This window comes from Pundamilia nyererei, unplaced genomic scaffold (assembly GCF_000239375.1).
Source record: "Pundamilia nyererei isolate P.nyererei 1_Seehausen unplaced genomic scaffold, PunNye1.0 scaffold00122, whole genome shotgun sequence".
In the NCBI taxonomy this organism is placed as follows: domain Eukaryota; kingdom Metazoa; phylum Chordata; class Actinopteri; order Cichliformes; family Cichlidae; genus Pundamilia; species Pundamilia nyererei.
In genome coordinates, this window is record NW_005187523.1 from 1,281,742 (window position 1) to 1,297,119 (window position 15,378).

Genomic DNA, 15,378 nt, shown 5'->3' on the forward strand with positions numbered 1-15,378 from the left:
GATGTAAATGAAGTCATCTGGTCCTCAGCAGGTCTTATTCAAATATAGCCTCAGATAATCATGACATTTTACACAGTCACTATCATTGAACAGCAGCTAAGCCAACATGCAGAGACAGTCTGAAAAGCGAAATGACAGAAACAACCAGGGGCTGGACTCGGTCTTTCACACTCTGCTTCTGCATTTTGTTAAATAAATAATGACTAACATAATACATGTTGGTGTGTCATACACCAACATGTATTATGTTGTTGTCCATCTCAGGTTGTATTTACTTAATTTAAAGACCATATTTATTTTTGTTCTGACATGTGAGACTTTGCGTTTTAACCCAGTTACTTTTTTCTAAAAGTGACCTAATGGCTTTTTAATTTGTGAAGTATGTTTTAGTTCAGATAGTCGAAAAACTCTCCCACAATGCATAGCTGTGTAGCTGTTAAACTCCTCCTTCTTCCGGGTTTACTAACGCCGTCTCCACGTGAGATACACTTCCAGTGCAGTAATGTCAACAAACCCCACGGTTCCGAATGGCGCGGAGGACGAGGAGTTCCGAGTGTTCGTGGCTCTCCACAGCGCAGCGCTCCAGGCTTCAGCTATCCCTCCGGTCTACTGGAGGAGCCTGCACCACAAGATCACCAGCGAGGTGTGCTCTGACATCACGAAGCACTGAAACACATGTTCAGTCCTAATAACTGTTTGTTTACTGTTGCAGAAAAAGCTGCTGCTGACATTTCATACACGCTGAGATGCAGCACCTTGGCGTTTGGCGTGCACACATTAAAAGACATTCTCCCAGCAGGCCCCTTCATGCCATGTCTGTTTCCGTAGATTTATGATGCCGGGGAAGTTTTCGGAATAATGCAGTTCCAACAAGAAGATGAAGATGAGGGGGAGGGAGATGAAGAAAACGGAGAGGAGAAGAAGAAGGACAATCCTGGAGATGAGATCAGATGTAAAGTGGTTGTAACCCGGGAGAGTGGTCTGCAAGCCTCGGAGCCGACCAGGTGAGGGCGCCAAACGATAACTCTTCTTCCACTGATTGCACGTTTGTCTGTGCTCCTTGGAGAGGAAAGGAATGCTACGACCTTAACATTTAAGTGTTTCTTATTTATGTCACTATAAACGACTGCAGACTGCACGTCAAAGGTGCGGGCTGCACTTTAGTTGTATTTATATAATGTGTTTAAATACAGGCCTTTTATATTAAAAGTTAAAGACCCTCCAATAGTACAGAGAAAACCTGAGAAACCGTTTGGGAATAGCGGGAAGGAAAAACTCCTTTTTAACCGGAAGAAGCCTCCAGCAGGACCCGGCTCAAGGAGGGGCGGGGCCATCTGCTGCGTCTGATGGGAGGGGACAATTAAGCAAGAGGACCCGACAATAATAACGAATGATTAACTAATGATGTGGTGTATAAACAAAAACAGTATTTTTTTAAATTTGATTTCAAACTAAAACTTTTTTACATTTTGTTTCACTTTTTAGCTCAGTTTTTGTCAACTATAATAGCCGTGCCCGTGATAAGGACATAGCTATGATGATCTCCAGCCTCCAACTAACAAATCAGCAAAGTAAAAGATAAATTATTTAACAGAAAATTGCTTTTCCTCTCCTCTTGGATGTTACATCATACTTTTTCATATTTGATATTTTGAGATGCTTTGATTCTGCTCCTCCAAAGCTGTGCCAAAGTCCAGGTGTCTGGTATATTTATATGAGCTGAGTACTGTTTTGCTTCATATTTCCAAACTGTTAATCCTTGAAAGGTAGTTAGAGGAAGCCCATGGATGGGGTGATGTTCAGAATAGCTGAAATTAATCAGTTGTCTTACCTCATGGTGAACAAGAATAACTGGATAGTTGTTTGTTGTGTTATTGCTGTGAACATTGAAATCCTGACCCTGTCCTTTACTGTTTTGTATTTATATAAACAAAATGTCAGGGGTAGACATTTGTTCAAACACAAGTAAGAGAAATAAGACACTGCAGACCGACTCAGAGAGTATTAGAAAGCGTGCGCACGGGTGTGAATGCCTCTGAGAAGACACACACATCGAGTGCAGGCTTGCTTGCTTTATTTATAGTGAAAGTAAGTTTACATAGTACTTCCTCTTTTAACAGAAAGGGGAGAGGTCAGGCATTATCTCAGCTTATCTGACCTTGCACATATACACTGAAAATAACAATGCAGAAGTATATCATGCTTATCTGACATCACACACTGAGGTAAGGAATGCATTATGTTCTCTTTAACAATAAGCTTGGTTATGTGAAAATATATGAACACACAGAATATAAGGCACACTTGATTATATTGTATTATAGAGATTTGGTTATATTGTATAATGTAGAAAATCTCTTAACACAAAATGACACAGAAAACCTTAAATTCATTAACATTATAACAAAATAGTGAGAAGAGAACATCGTTAACAACTGGAATTCTTAAGAAAACCATGGAAATCCCTTTAACCCTTGGTTGTAACTACATTTCATTTTCCGAGCTAAAATGAACTATTGCTTTAGTGACAAGGTTAAAGGTTCATCCAGTAATATTTCATAGACTACAAATGATTAATAAAAGTGCCCTGCAGGTCAGGGTGTCAGCTTGAAGGAATCCAGGGGGAGAGCAGCTGCAGCTTAGTCATATTACACCGCCACAGAAATATTTAACTGCATCGTTTCTGGGCAAATTTCCTGCTGCTACTTTCCATCAGCGCTTTCTTTATGTGAATAAAGAGATTTTTAAGATTTTATTAATCGTCAGCATTTTAAAGCTCTTTAAAGGTAATTTTCCAAACGAACATCTAGCGTGAGATTGTCTCCATATTCCTGCAGCGTTTTCCTGGTGGATCACGCGTGGACGTACCGCGTGGATCATGCCCGGCAGCAGCTGGAACAGATCCCAGGCCTGTTGCCCAGAATGGCGGCCCTTATGGGGCTGGACTTCCATGGTGAGGTCCCCGACCCTGACACGGTGGAGCTGGTGATGGAGCGCATGTGGAAGTACAACCAGACTTATCAGCTCTCTCAGGGGGTGTGTGAGAAAACACTGCTCTTATCACTTAGATATGTACTACACATGATTCTCCTAATACTGCATATTAGATGATTGTGGAGCTACGATAGGAACCATGATGTGAAACTTATTTCAGTATAAAGCAGCTAATGTGTAACACAAACCTGCTGAGTCCTCAGAGCCTCCTGTGTGCACATGAACGCTTGTCCTTACGAGGGCTGCGCACACTTTGAACAAAAGGGAGTTTGTGATAATAATGACCTGAAAGCCAGAACCTGACCCTCCTCTGCCTCACTTCCTCCCGTGTTTTCCTGTGCAGTCCCCAGAGGACAAGGTTCCCGTGTGGTACGTCATGGATGAGTTTGGCTCTCAGGTGCGGCACTCTGATCAACCGACCTGCAGCATGGCTCCTTTCTTCTACGTGCAGGGCCAGTTAGCCTACACCGTGCTCTGGCCTCTGCAGGACCTGCACGAAAGAGGTGAAAGCGCACACAGCATACACGGAGCGATCACCATGTCACAATTCAGAAAATGAATACATCTGGTTGTCTTTGGATACAAGATACCTGAAATAGAGTTTCCCTGTTAAAACATGCAACATGATTGGATGACATAATGTTTTATTACATGATTATCCACAGATGAAGTTACCCGTGACTATACATATGGAGAGCCAGACCCTCTGGTGCGGCAGTGCCGCCTGTTACCATGGATACCTAGTGATCTAGAAGAGGTCAGCAGCGTCACAGCTGAGCCCCCGGACTCATTCTTTGAGGTGAGGAGTACCACATAAATTTATCAGCCTCAAGAATTCTATTAAACTTTATTCTCATCTCAAACTCAGATTCAGTCTTTTGGATTCTTGATTAAAAAAAGTCAAACAGTTCACAAAGTAGTAAATAATGTTAAATAAGTTTCACTAATAGGAGATTTAAATACGACAAAGTATTTTCATTCGGTACCTGAGGCACAGTCCAGTCACCCCTTCCTCATTTCCTAAATTATGATCCAACTGTGATTAACCACGTGTTTTTGAAAGGTGAGTTCAGTTTGATTAAATACACCCAGGCCTGATTACTGGCAGACCTGTTGAATTAAGAAGACACTTAAGTAGAACCAGAACATCTTCCTAACAGTAAAATATGGTGGTGGTAGTGTGATGGTCTGTGTGGCTGCCTGAGAACCTGCAGCACTTGCTGTGGTAAATGGAACCATGAATTCTGCCGTCTACCAAAACATCCTGAAGGAGAATATCCGGCCAGCTCTTTGTGACCTCGAGCTGATGCACACTTGAGTTCTACAACAGGACAACGACCCAAAAAACACCAGCAAGTCCACCTCTGAGTGGCTTAAGAAAAACAACATATAGACTTTAGAGGCCCGGTCAAAGTCCTGACCTGAATCCGACGGGCGAACAGCATAGTGAAGGGCACTCTCCACCCCTCACATGCACCGTTCTCCCTCCTTCTATCTGGCTTCACAGCATCAAAACTGTAACGACCAGACACTGCAAGAGCTTTTCCCCCAAGCAGTCAGAGCCCTCAACTCAATACCACCAGACTGATAAACACAAACACCTTACAGTACTCACCAAAAGACTCAAACACAACACAAACTTCCACAAATGCACTACAAACCGGACCTGGGAACAATCTGCTTATTTGCACACTCAGTCACATAGTTACTGAACACATCTCAAATATATTTGCACATTTTGTCTCTCGCACGTCTTCGTCCGTTCTCGTCTAAAATATCCTGACTCATAACTTCAACCTTGTATTCAGTACCTGCTGCACAATCCACTCCATATTGTCTCTGTCCTGTCTGTGTTTATTACATAGATAAAGTTAGTAATAGTACCTTTTTATCGCTTAATTTGACCCAAATTTAGCAAGTTATTATTTATGTGTAAATCCTAGTTTTATATCTCTTGGAGATATATTATTTATACTCATATAAATGCACCAGGGGGGGCTTGGGGTGAAACGCTGTATACTGTGTATATTGTTGTATTGACAATAAAGTTCTTGAATCTTGAATCTTGAGATGCTGTGGCATGACCTGAAAAACCCTCCAGTGTGGCTGAATTACAACAATCCTGCAAAGATGAGTGGGCCCAGCTGGTTTCCCCTTAATAAGAAACATTTAAAACTGCATTTTTAAAGGAGGTGAAATCTTTGTCCTGGATTTAAATTTGTTTGATGATCTGAAACGTTTAAGTTTGACAAACATATGAAGTCAGGAACACTTTTTCCCACCACTGTATGTGATGTATCCACAGTCAATATCTGAGCTGAACTGAAGCCTAATTGTTGGGTCGTCTCTGTGTCTGCAGAACATTGCTCGGGAAAACAAGGAGCAGCTTCCCGTGGAAATACAGCCTTACACTGTTCCGAAGGACAAAGTCTACAAGTAAGTTTGTCACTGTTACAGAAATCTTTTTTATTATATTTACCTGTAGGGCCTTTCTGAGTTAGGCACTGACTTGCTGCAGACTTCTGTATTTGGATAATATAATAATGATAATGTGACACAGAGAAAGTGGATATCTGAATATGAAGGAGAAATACTGAGCTGGTCCACAGCTTCAGACGTTGCTTGTTCACGCCTGTTCATGTGTGTCAGGAAGCTCACTGCCTGCCTCCACTCTCTCCCTCACTAAAGATAACACATTTACTTTGTTGGGAATTTGCAGGTCGAGATGATCTCCGTGTAGTGTTTGTCTGACTATAGATAATATTTTAATCTCTACCAACATAGAGGCCACATTTCAGTGTGTGGTGGAATGTATCTGAATACATAGTTGGTGCTCAACTGAAATCTAAGGTGCGTGTACAGGATTCATTGTTTCATGCTACGTCTACAGCTAGAAAAACTTTTCTGAACGTCTGCTCAGGGTTTTATACAGCAAATCGCTTCATATATGCTGTCGCTCTTCATCATGTCTCATTCAGTTTATATGCTGCTTGACATCAACATGAGTTCTCATTAGCTCAGTCTCATGTGAACTGAACCTGCTTTTTCCCTTTATGACGCTGTGTTTGTCAGTCACAGCATCACTTCACACAGTCACATTGGACTCTGGTGCCTTACACACACACACACACACACACACACACACACACACACACACACACACACAGAGTCTGCTGTGCTCTCATTCACAGACGGAGCCGAGGACACACCAAAAGAATGCTTCGGGAATCTGGGTGAAAAAGTCAGGCGTTCATTACTCAAACATGATTTTCTTACTCATCCTGGTGATTAGATCTGGTCTTGATTATACTTTGAATTAGAATTAAATATGTTGAACTATTAACAAAGTCACTGCTAAGTAAACTCTACTTTAGCGCTCTGTGTCAGCGTCCCCATAAAAAGGCTGGATGTTAAATCCTTTTCCTCCACTTGTGGGTAAAGATAAGCTGGAAGAGCTCAATCTCTTTGAGATCGTATATATCAGATGAAGCCGATTAAACATATACAAGAGTATACAATGAGACTGACTGGATGTTATATTTTAAACCAGACAGTTAACCAAAAACAGCTTCTTGGTTTTTCGTCTCTCCATCGAACACATCAGTCTATTTTTGCTGCGGACATAGTGACAGCGTTCGTGCTTCGGTAAGAAGAACAGTTTGTGTTTGTGTTGTGATGCACATGTATTAACCCAGTGGTTCCCAAACCATGAATGGAGATTTTTTAAAACTCCTTTTTTGCATTTAGTGTGGACGATAAAATATTTGCCTTTTTCCACATCACGCTGTGGCCACGTTATTGTTTACATGAGATGAACTGCAGAATGGCAGATAGAGACAAAATCCTGTTAATCTGACTGTCTGCAGGCTTTACACACTTACATACACAAACAGTTACTGTCCATTTACAAAGGCAGTAAATAGACGGTGTGATTATTTTACGTGTAGCTGTTTCTTTCCTGTGTAATAATATTCAACATTGCTGTCAGTACATTTTTCAAAAATCGCCTCTCTGTGCAAAATGGGTTCAAAAACATAAACAGCTGTGGGATCCTGTTTGTCCGTGATTTGAACAGCCCAGTGCGTGCTAGCAGTGTCCGAGCGCTTTTTTTCCCTTTTCATACGGCGCCCGCCCCCTGCAATGGCCCTGCGCCCCCCCTAGGCGGCGGCCCCACACTTTGGGAAGCTCTGTATTAAGCTGTTAGGTTGTAAACTGTCTGGATGAGAACAGACATTCCTTTATTGCATAAAATGCATATAATCGTGTTAGCTGATTGTGCCACTCGCTACATACAAGGAAAAATCTGTTTTTGACTCAAACAGGCTTTCCTTCATACAGTCTTCATTTACAAAGTGCTTTACAAATCCAAACATTACAGCTAGCAGGTGTATTTTCCCGTTTCAGTATAGCTAACCAAACAACGAAGAGCCACCAGAGACTGATTTTTAGTTTACGTCCCTTCGCTTTCCCTGAGTTATTGGGTTTGTTACCAATTACCTAACATAAACTAATGCAAGTCTACTGATCACAACCAACCAACCCATGATGTCACATAATATACTGACACAAGATGGCGCTAAACATGTTTTAAAACTTTAAGCCCTAATTTCTTAAATCCAGCGTCACAGACAGTCTGTTTTTGAGAGCAGCGCTCAGTTTATAGATAAAGAGTTTCATGTCCACTTTAAGTGCTAATTAAAAAGCTCAACAAAAAGTTTTTTTGTTATTGTTTTGTTCATTTGTTTCCAGGGTTTACTCTGAAATGTCACAAGTAACAAACAACCTTAGCCACCCTCGGTTCCAGCTGATAGAGGATGAGGACGAGGCAGATATCATTTGGCGCTATAATCACATCAAAGACTACAGGTGAGCAAGCGAAGCTGCATTCATAACTCGGTGACATTATGGAGCTAGACAGACATGATTTCTTCATAAGTGACTGTTTCATACATGGTAGCTGTTGGATTAAAAAAACATGTGCTCAAGGAAACCAGGAAACACCTATTTCTGCAGAGTCACAGCACACAGGTCCTTGGGGCCTTATACACTAGGCTACAGAATTCAGTGAATTGTGCATAATTCTTATGCACTAAGTATAGTGCTTTTCTGATCATTGTGTCAGTAGGTTGTATTTCGTGAACACAAAACCATCACAGTTGGTACTGGTTGGCGAGTAACCTTCTTTAATAGTAATAAATCACACAGCAATAGTACATTCATGTAGCATGACAATATATTAAGTAATCCAAAGTATTCAGAATACGTTACTCTCATTGAGTAACGTAATGGAATACCTTACAAAATAAATGTTGGGCCATGTAATCTGTAATCTGTAGTGGGATACATTTTAAAAATAACCTTCCCAACACTGGTGATGTCCATGGGTCACGTTGCAAAGGGTTTTCATTCAAGTATTTTAGATATTTTTCAGTTTGAAGTTATTTTAGTTTGCCAACTTATTTTTGAGCTTCTGAAAACGAATATGACTGTGTGTAAAAACGGCTAAACGCCTGAACGTTTGTTAAACTCTTCAAAATAACACTGAAAGTCTGCACATCAGTCACATCTTGATTGTTTGATTCATGTTTGTGGTGAACAGATTTATTTTTATAGCGCCCTAAGGTGCTTAATATTGTAATGTAAAGATCCAACAATAATAGAGATCAGTTGTCCAAATAGGTATGATCCTGGCTGTGTTATAATATTATTATATGTTAACTCACAGTTTGTGTATTCTGTTGGTGTGTGTGTGTGTTGAGTGACTAATAGAAAGACTTTATTAGACTTTATTTCAAAGCTAACACTGATCTTGACCAACTGTCAGGCAGGAATTATGAAAACAGGCTTTATTGTGTGTGAATGCCAAGAACATGTTTTTTTGTGTGACTTAATAAGTAAATAATTAATAATAAACTCTGTGTGTTTGTTGCTAGGCTGCGCTACATTGTTGCATAAACATCCTAATCTCAGCTTTAATTGATTCCAACACAATTTTAAAAAGTGACCTGTTTTCATGCTGGGGAGGTATTTAAGTTCATAAATACCAGAAAGTTAAAAGAAGTCAGAGTTCATGAGTTAATCTCAAACTCAAACATGGGATTATTCTAAGTCTATCAGCAAAGTTGTGTTGACACTTGATAAAGCAGCTATGAACCAGCGTTAGGTGAGGTTGCTGTCGGACTGTCTGAAAGGTTAAGTATCATGTTTTGATTTGGCAGCAAACTCAGTGTGGAGCGGCCTCATGTGTTGCTGAACCAGTTTCCCTGTGAGAGCATCATCACGGTGAAGGACTGCCTGGCTGCTGTGGCTCGCAGGGTGAAAGGCAGCCCAGGACCCGACTGGTTACCGCAGACCTTCAACCTACAGACAGAGCTGCCACAGTTCATCAAGCATTACCAGCAACAAAGGTTGGGATTCTGATTTTGTTTGTTTCTAGTCATCTCTAGTTTTTATGACGAATAATAAAAGGAAGGAAGAACTTAACCGCAGTGTTTCACACAGACACCCTGAATAGTGTACAGAAACATCTGTGCTGAGTATGGCCTGGAAGTCCTGAGGTCAAAAAGGGACACGCTCCCCTAGGGTGCTTGAGAATGACCGAGCTAAGATCCTGTGGGACTTCCAGATACAGACAAACTGGTGATGGCTAACATAGTGATGCTGGACAAGCAGAGGAAGACGGTCGTAGCTGTTATCAATATCAGGAAAAAGGAGCACGAGAAGCTTGAGAAGTGCTGAAAGAAGGGAACTGGAAGCTGTACATGTGGGTCACCAGCAGCCAAGTATAATCCAGCTATACTGTAACAGCTTCTGGTAGAGGCAGTGTGATGGTGAGATATCGACCTACTGCCACAGTCTGGGACTGAACTTAAACCCCACCCTGTGTTGTCATCTTTATCAGAGATTAGAGGATGGAAGGGCCTGCCTGCAGTCCCGACCTCCGTCCCATCAAACACTTACAGGGTCTGCTTGGGCATGTTGTGACAAATGCAGATTGAAGGGTGGGATCCCACAACAGTGTGTGACCGTCCTGGTGAACAGGAGAGATCCAGTCTGTGGCTTGGTATGGTTCTTCCACATGTTCCTGTTTATTAATGTTTTAAGGTCTTTACAATGTAAAGCGCCTTGAGGCGACTGCTGTTGTGATTTGGTGCTATATAAATAAAATGGAATTGAATTGTAAAATAATAAACTTTATATTTCTTCTTTCTTCAGACTTCAATCATTAATTTAATAAACAGCAGCAAGCAAAAGTCAATAGCAGCTTAAGCTGTTTGGCATCAGCAGAGATTTTAAAGGGAACAACCCACGAATGCAAGTGTGGACCATAAACAGGCAGTGTTACAATGAAGAAATAATTGAAGTTTCCTTTTATGTATTTATTATTGTTATTATCATTATTAACTGGATAATTAAAAGTTGCCTTATATTTTTCAGGGGAGAAGATAACCACTGGATCTGTAAGCCTTGGAATTTAGCTCGTGGACTAGACACACACATAACCAACAACCTGGATTACATAATCAGGCAGCGAGAGAGTACACCAAAGGTGATGGCACACATACACAGACACCAAGAATGACACTTATATAAACTTATATATGTATGTGTATGTGTTCAGAAAGGGCCTTCTGTATCACTTTCCAAACCGCTTCCACTTGACCTCAGTGGTGGATGAGGTCAAAGAAAGATGGGTAGAAGACTTGATAATTAATTAGGAAACGAGAAGAGCAGTGTGATGAGAGTGACCATAAACTAGTCTTACACCCTGGACAGGTCGCTGGCCTGTCGCAGGGCTAACACAGAGTTACAGACAACCAGTCACAATGACATTCACACATCAGAATTATGCATGATTAGCTATAATGGTAAATGGTAAATGGCCTGTATTTATATAGCGCCTTACTAGTCCCTAAGGACCCCAAAGCGCTTTACACATCCAGTCATCCACCCAGTCACACACACATCCACCCACTGGTGATGACAGCTACATTGTAGCCACAGCCACCCTGGGGCGCACTGACAGAGGCGAGGCTGCCGGACACTGGCGCCACCAGGCCCTCTGACCACCACCAGTAGGCAACAGGTGAAGTGTCTTGCCCAAGGACACAACGACCGAGACTGTCCAAGCCGGGGCTCGAACCGGCAACCTTCCGATTACAAGGCGAACTCCTAACTCTTGAGCCACGATCGCCCAGTAGCTGTTATTAACTACTATTGTTAACTTCATTAACTAATAGATATTCTCATTTTATAACACTGCATTACTTTACAAAATAATACAGTAATTCTAGAACAGTTCATCTGCTAATAAGGTTTGATTTGATCCCATCTGCTCCCGTGGTGCATGCCAAATATCTCTGGGCAAGATTAACCCCCAAGCTGCTCTCTGACGCGTCCACCGGGTATGAGTGCGAGAGTGTGAATGTTAGATTAGCACAGAAAACAGTGATCAGGTAGAAAGGTGCTGTATAGGGACCACTCCATTTAACCACATAAGACATATATGATGCTATCCTTTCTATCTGTAACTCATATATTTATATTTACTGTTATCAGAACACAGGATCGATACGCTAAGGTAAAACTAATTTCCATCACAGAAATCTTCAAAGGGATACAGAGTTGCAGACTCCGTGCTGCATGACTTTAAGATTCACACGGCGTCAGGACTGTAAAGCTCACAGTTGTTTTCATGTTCCAGGTGGTGTGCAAGTATCTCGAAGATCCAGTCCTGTTCAACAGGGAAGAAGTGGGAATGGTGAAGTTTGACATTCGCTACATGTTGATGTTGCGTTCTGTGCAGCCTCTGCGTCTCTATGCCTATAATGTCTTCTGGCTGCGCTTTGCCAACAGGTAAGAAATGCATACATACAGAAAGAGTTCTTTCCTGTAGGGTAGCTTTCTCTGCACAGTCTGTTTCCTCAGACTTTGCTTAGTGTCCACAGATTATTAACTATGGATGTAATCCAGCTACTATGAAACAAAGCGAAGTCAGACAGGAAAAGGCAGATGATGGCTCACACTGCTTTTGTGGCACTCATTAGTTTGTTTGATTTTGTTCCATTTGATGTAAAAAATAACAGCACAATTTAATTAAATATATCAAAAGTTAACATAGAAGTTACAAACCAACCAAAACTAGCAAAATAATGTTTCTGTCTATTCTTTCATATTCAAAGATTGTCTTGTTTCTTATCCATCGATTGGCTCTTCACGAAGTTAAACCTGTTATGATGGCAGTTTGTTGTTGCTCATCCATCTTTGACCCTTTGCCGTGCTGGTGCTGATCTTTCGGTGTTTCTGCCTAGACCGTTCTCCTTGGACCATTTTGATGATTACCAAAAGCACTTCACTGTCATGAACTATGCCGAGGGGGTGGAGCTTAAGCAGGTATCTTCTCTATTTTAATTTGTATGTCTTGCCTTGTCAAAGTCTAGTGATAACAGTTTGGATGGGTCCCTTTCGTAGGTGCACTATGATGAGTTCATCCCAATGTTTGAGAAGCAGTACCCACAGCATCCATGGAAAGAAGTGGAAGTGAGTGAAAATGTTAAGTGCTTTTCAGTTTAGGATGCTCTTTCTGAGAGTTTAGGGAAATGGTTTGTTTATAAGAAGTGATACCAAGCTGGTCACTGATGTTTTCAGTCATCAGTGGCATGTCAGCACAAATTATGATTCTTCCAGGAGTATCTAAAGCCCTCACACCACCTGTTGAATCTGCAGATTAGGTAGCAGCATCTGCACAGATTGTGAAGCACGTGTGACAGTATCTCTAAGGCCTTAATCCTAGTATGGTTATCGTACTCAAATCTGGGTTTCTGTCCATTTTTCTTTACAGGGAGAGTTATTTAAAGCTTTCAAGGAGCTCTTTGAGGCAGCCACTTCTAGACCGGCACCATATGGTATTTGTCCCTATCCTTCATCCCGGGCCATCTATGCTGTAGACCTCATGCTAAAGTGGAGTAGAGGACAAAATGGTGAGCATTTATGCTACTGATCATCAAAGCCAGTAACATTTGTTTGAGCCTCAGAGGAATGGCACCTTAACCACATTTGTTTCAAAGGCAAGCTCTCTTTTCATTTGACCTGGCTCATGTTTTTTCTTCTGTGACCTTTGGGAGCATCTCTCTACATTTATTTTGTCTCCCCAAATTCATTAACACAAGATTCTGTAACTTTGAGATTCTGCTTCAATCAAGGTTGAGAGGGCGGAGGAGAGGTTGCAAATTTGTCCCGTTATGCACTCCCAGGCAGAAAAGAATCACACAGACTCATTTAAAAGCTGTGCAAAGCATGTTTTACCATCATTCAACTTTCTGGAAAGCTCGGAGGAAATCCACACTGTACAAGTACAGATTGCAAGATAAAAAGGATCATCGCGTACAGCAGCCCTGACAGTAGAAAAGAGGTTAAAGTGGGGTTATAAGTTTAAATACTTAACAAGCAAGTTGCATTTTAGCAGCATCTCATGCAGCAAACTGGCTCTCAGAACCACCGTCACAAGTTCAGATCAGGCTGGTGTCAGGCTGCATGAGAGGCATTTCCATCCTTCGCTCCACGTGTGAAGAAATCAGGATGTCAGTGACACAGGACGTTAGCTGTCCAATTTGGATACAAGGTTTTTTCTCTCTGAAATGATTTAGCTGCTTGGTAGACTCTTCCATGTGATTAACACTCTCCCTGATGCACAGCTAGAATTGAGTGAATGTCTGTATTTGTGTAGTAAAGAGGTCGCTTTCACGACTAAGTCAAAATGAGCCCTTGTAGTATCTATCAACATTTCAGAGGCCTCATTGAGCTCGAGGTCTTTTGAAGACAAAGGCTCAGAGTAAAACAGGGATTCATGAAAGTGACAGGAGAAGGGTACAGATTAAAGAAAAGAAACTCAAAACACCTTTTTTACAACAAAACATGCAGACCCTACCCCAGAGTCTGAATCCTTGTAATCGTGCCTTGGTGCATCTGAACCAGAATAAAGTGTCTGTATCTAGACTTCAATTCAATTCAGTTTTATTTACACAGCGCCAAATCACAGCAGCAGTCGCCTCAAGGCGCTTTATATTGTAAGGTAGACCCTACAATAATACATACAGAGAAAAACCCAACAATCACATGACCCCCTATGAGCAAGCACTTTGGCGACAGTGGGAAGGAAAAACTCCCTTTTAACAGGAAGAAACCTCCAGCAGAACCAGGCTCAGGGAGGGGCGGGGCCATCTGCTGTCACCGGTTGGGGTGGAAGACAGGATAAAGACATGCCATATTTTGCAGTTATTTTCTGCTTATCCAGTCTTCTTAGAATATGGCATCAAGAAATGTGTTTACTGTGAGCTTCAGAGAGCTTAATGAGACAGTGTCTTTGGAAAGTGTTTGGCTATTTCGGCCCATTTACAGTCTTTTTACAAAACTACACCTGTTGGCGGCACAACAGGTGTAGTTTTGTAACAAGACATTGCACATATCAGCTTATCAGACTAAAACTTTATTTACTGTGTGATCAGCCTGTGAATCGTTTATGTGTTCTCATCCTTCAGGTGAACGTATAATACAACCTCAGATCCTAGAGTTGAACTTCAGCCCAGACTGTGCCCGGGCCTGCCTCTACCACCCTGACTTCTACAACCACATGTTTCAGACGCTGTTCCTGGATCAGCCTGAGGAGTGCCCTGTCACGCAAATCATGTGATTAACCGAACATGATGGAGGAGTGTCTTTAGTTTATGTTTTCATGCTTCAAGTTGCTGAAATCTTCCCCTTATCCATCTGCGCTGCATAGGTTTGGTGGAACTTCCTGTATGCGAGATAACAACTGTGCATACTCTGCTGGTTGTGTGCTCGTAGAGTCGTATAGAGGAACACCTTGTCAACTCTGTGTTGCACAGTGAGATTAAAAATGGATAAACTTCAGTTTCTGTTAATGATTTCTCTTGATGTTCTCTCTCAGGCTTCTCAGAGAGTACAAATGTAATCTCTTTAGTTTCACTGTTCATTAAAGCCATATTGTACTCTTTCATCTGTGTCATTATAATTACTTTTTCTTTCTTTTGCTGTATGTTTCCTCATGCACACACGGCTGACATTGTTCTGCAGTTCCTGCAGACAGTAGCTCAGAAGACGTCACACATATACTGCATACAAAAAATGAAAGATAGTTCGAAACTCCATCAAAGAAAAAATCCTACTGGACATCTGATATGTGTTGATTCAGGCCCTATTAGGATCCCAGAAAGTTGATTCTGTTTATCTGGATGCAGCGTGTTCAGTGGGAGAAATGTTTCGTCCCAAGTGACTTTTTTTAGTCTCAGGCTGAGACTGTGAAATTGCCATCAGTAATGGGAGCACCAACTGGGTGAATCAGGTCATAAAACCTGTTTTCATTCT

The 15,378-nt window shown here is 41.5% G+C and overlaps 1 protein-coding gene across 1 annotated transcript; it reads left to right on the top strand.

The window, feature by feature from the left end:
- Positions 1-442: 442 nt before the first annotated feature.
- Positions 443-15,008, top strand: ttll12 (tubulin tyrosine ligase-like family, member 12). Its single transcript, XM_005742644.1, has 14 exons — positions 443-643; positions 829-1,004; positions 2,838-3,036; positions 3,338-3,497; positions 3,660-3,793; positions 5,354-5,430; positions 7,744-7,860; positions 9,213-9,401; positions 10,432-10,543; positions 11,699-11,850; positions 12,306-12,387; positions 12,466-12,534; positions 12,836-12,974; positions 14,532-15,008. Exons 1-14 carry the CDS (start codon positions 503-505, stop codon positions 14,681-14,683), a joined length of 1,899 nt encoding a protein of 632 aa, XP_005742701.1. The 5' UTR covers positions 443-502; the 3' UTR covers positions 14,684-15,008.
- Positions 15,009-15,378: the final 370 nt, after the last annotated feature.

What these genes read in the sequence shown, in the direction of transcription:
- ttll12 (XM_005742644.1), top strand. Translation starts at nt 503, where the DNA reads ATGTCAACAAACCCCACGGTTCCGAATGGCGCGGAGGACGAGGAGTTC. An exon ending in AAGCATTACCAGCAACAAAG is followed by an intron (nt 9,402 to 10,431) that starts GTTGGGATTCTG and finishes TATATTTTTCAG; the next exon opens with GGGAGAAGATAACCACTGGA. An exon ending in AGCGAGAGAGTACACCAAAG is followed by an intron (nt 10,544 to 11,698) that starts GTGATGGCACAC and finishes TTCATGTTCCAG; the next exon opens with GTGGTGTGCAAGTATCTCGA.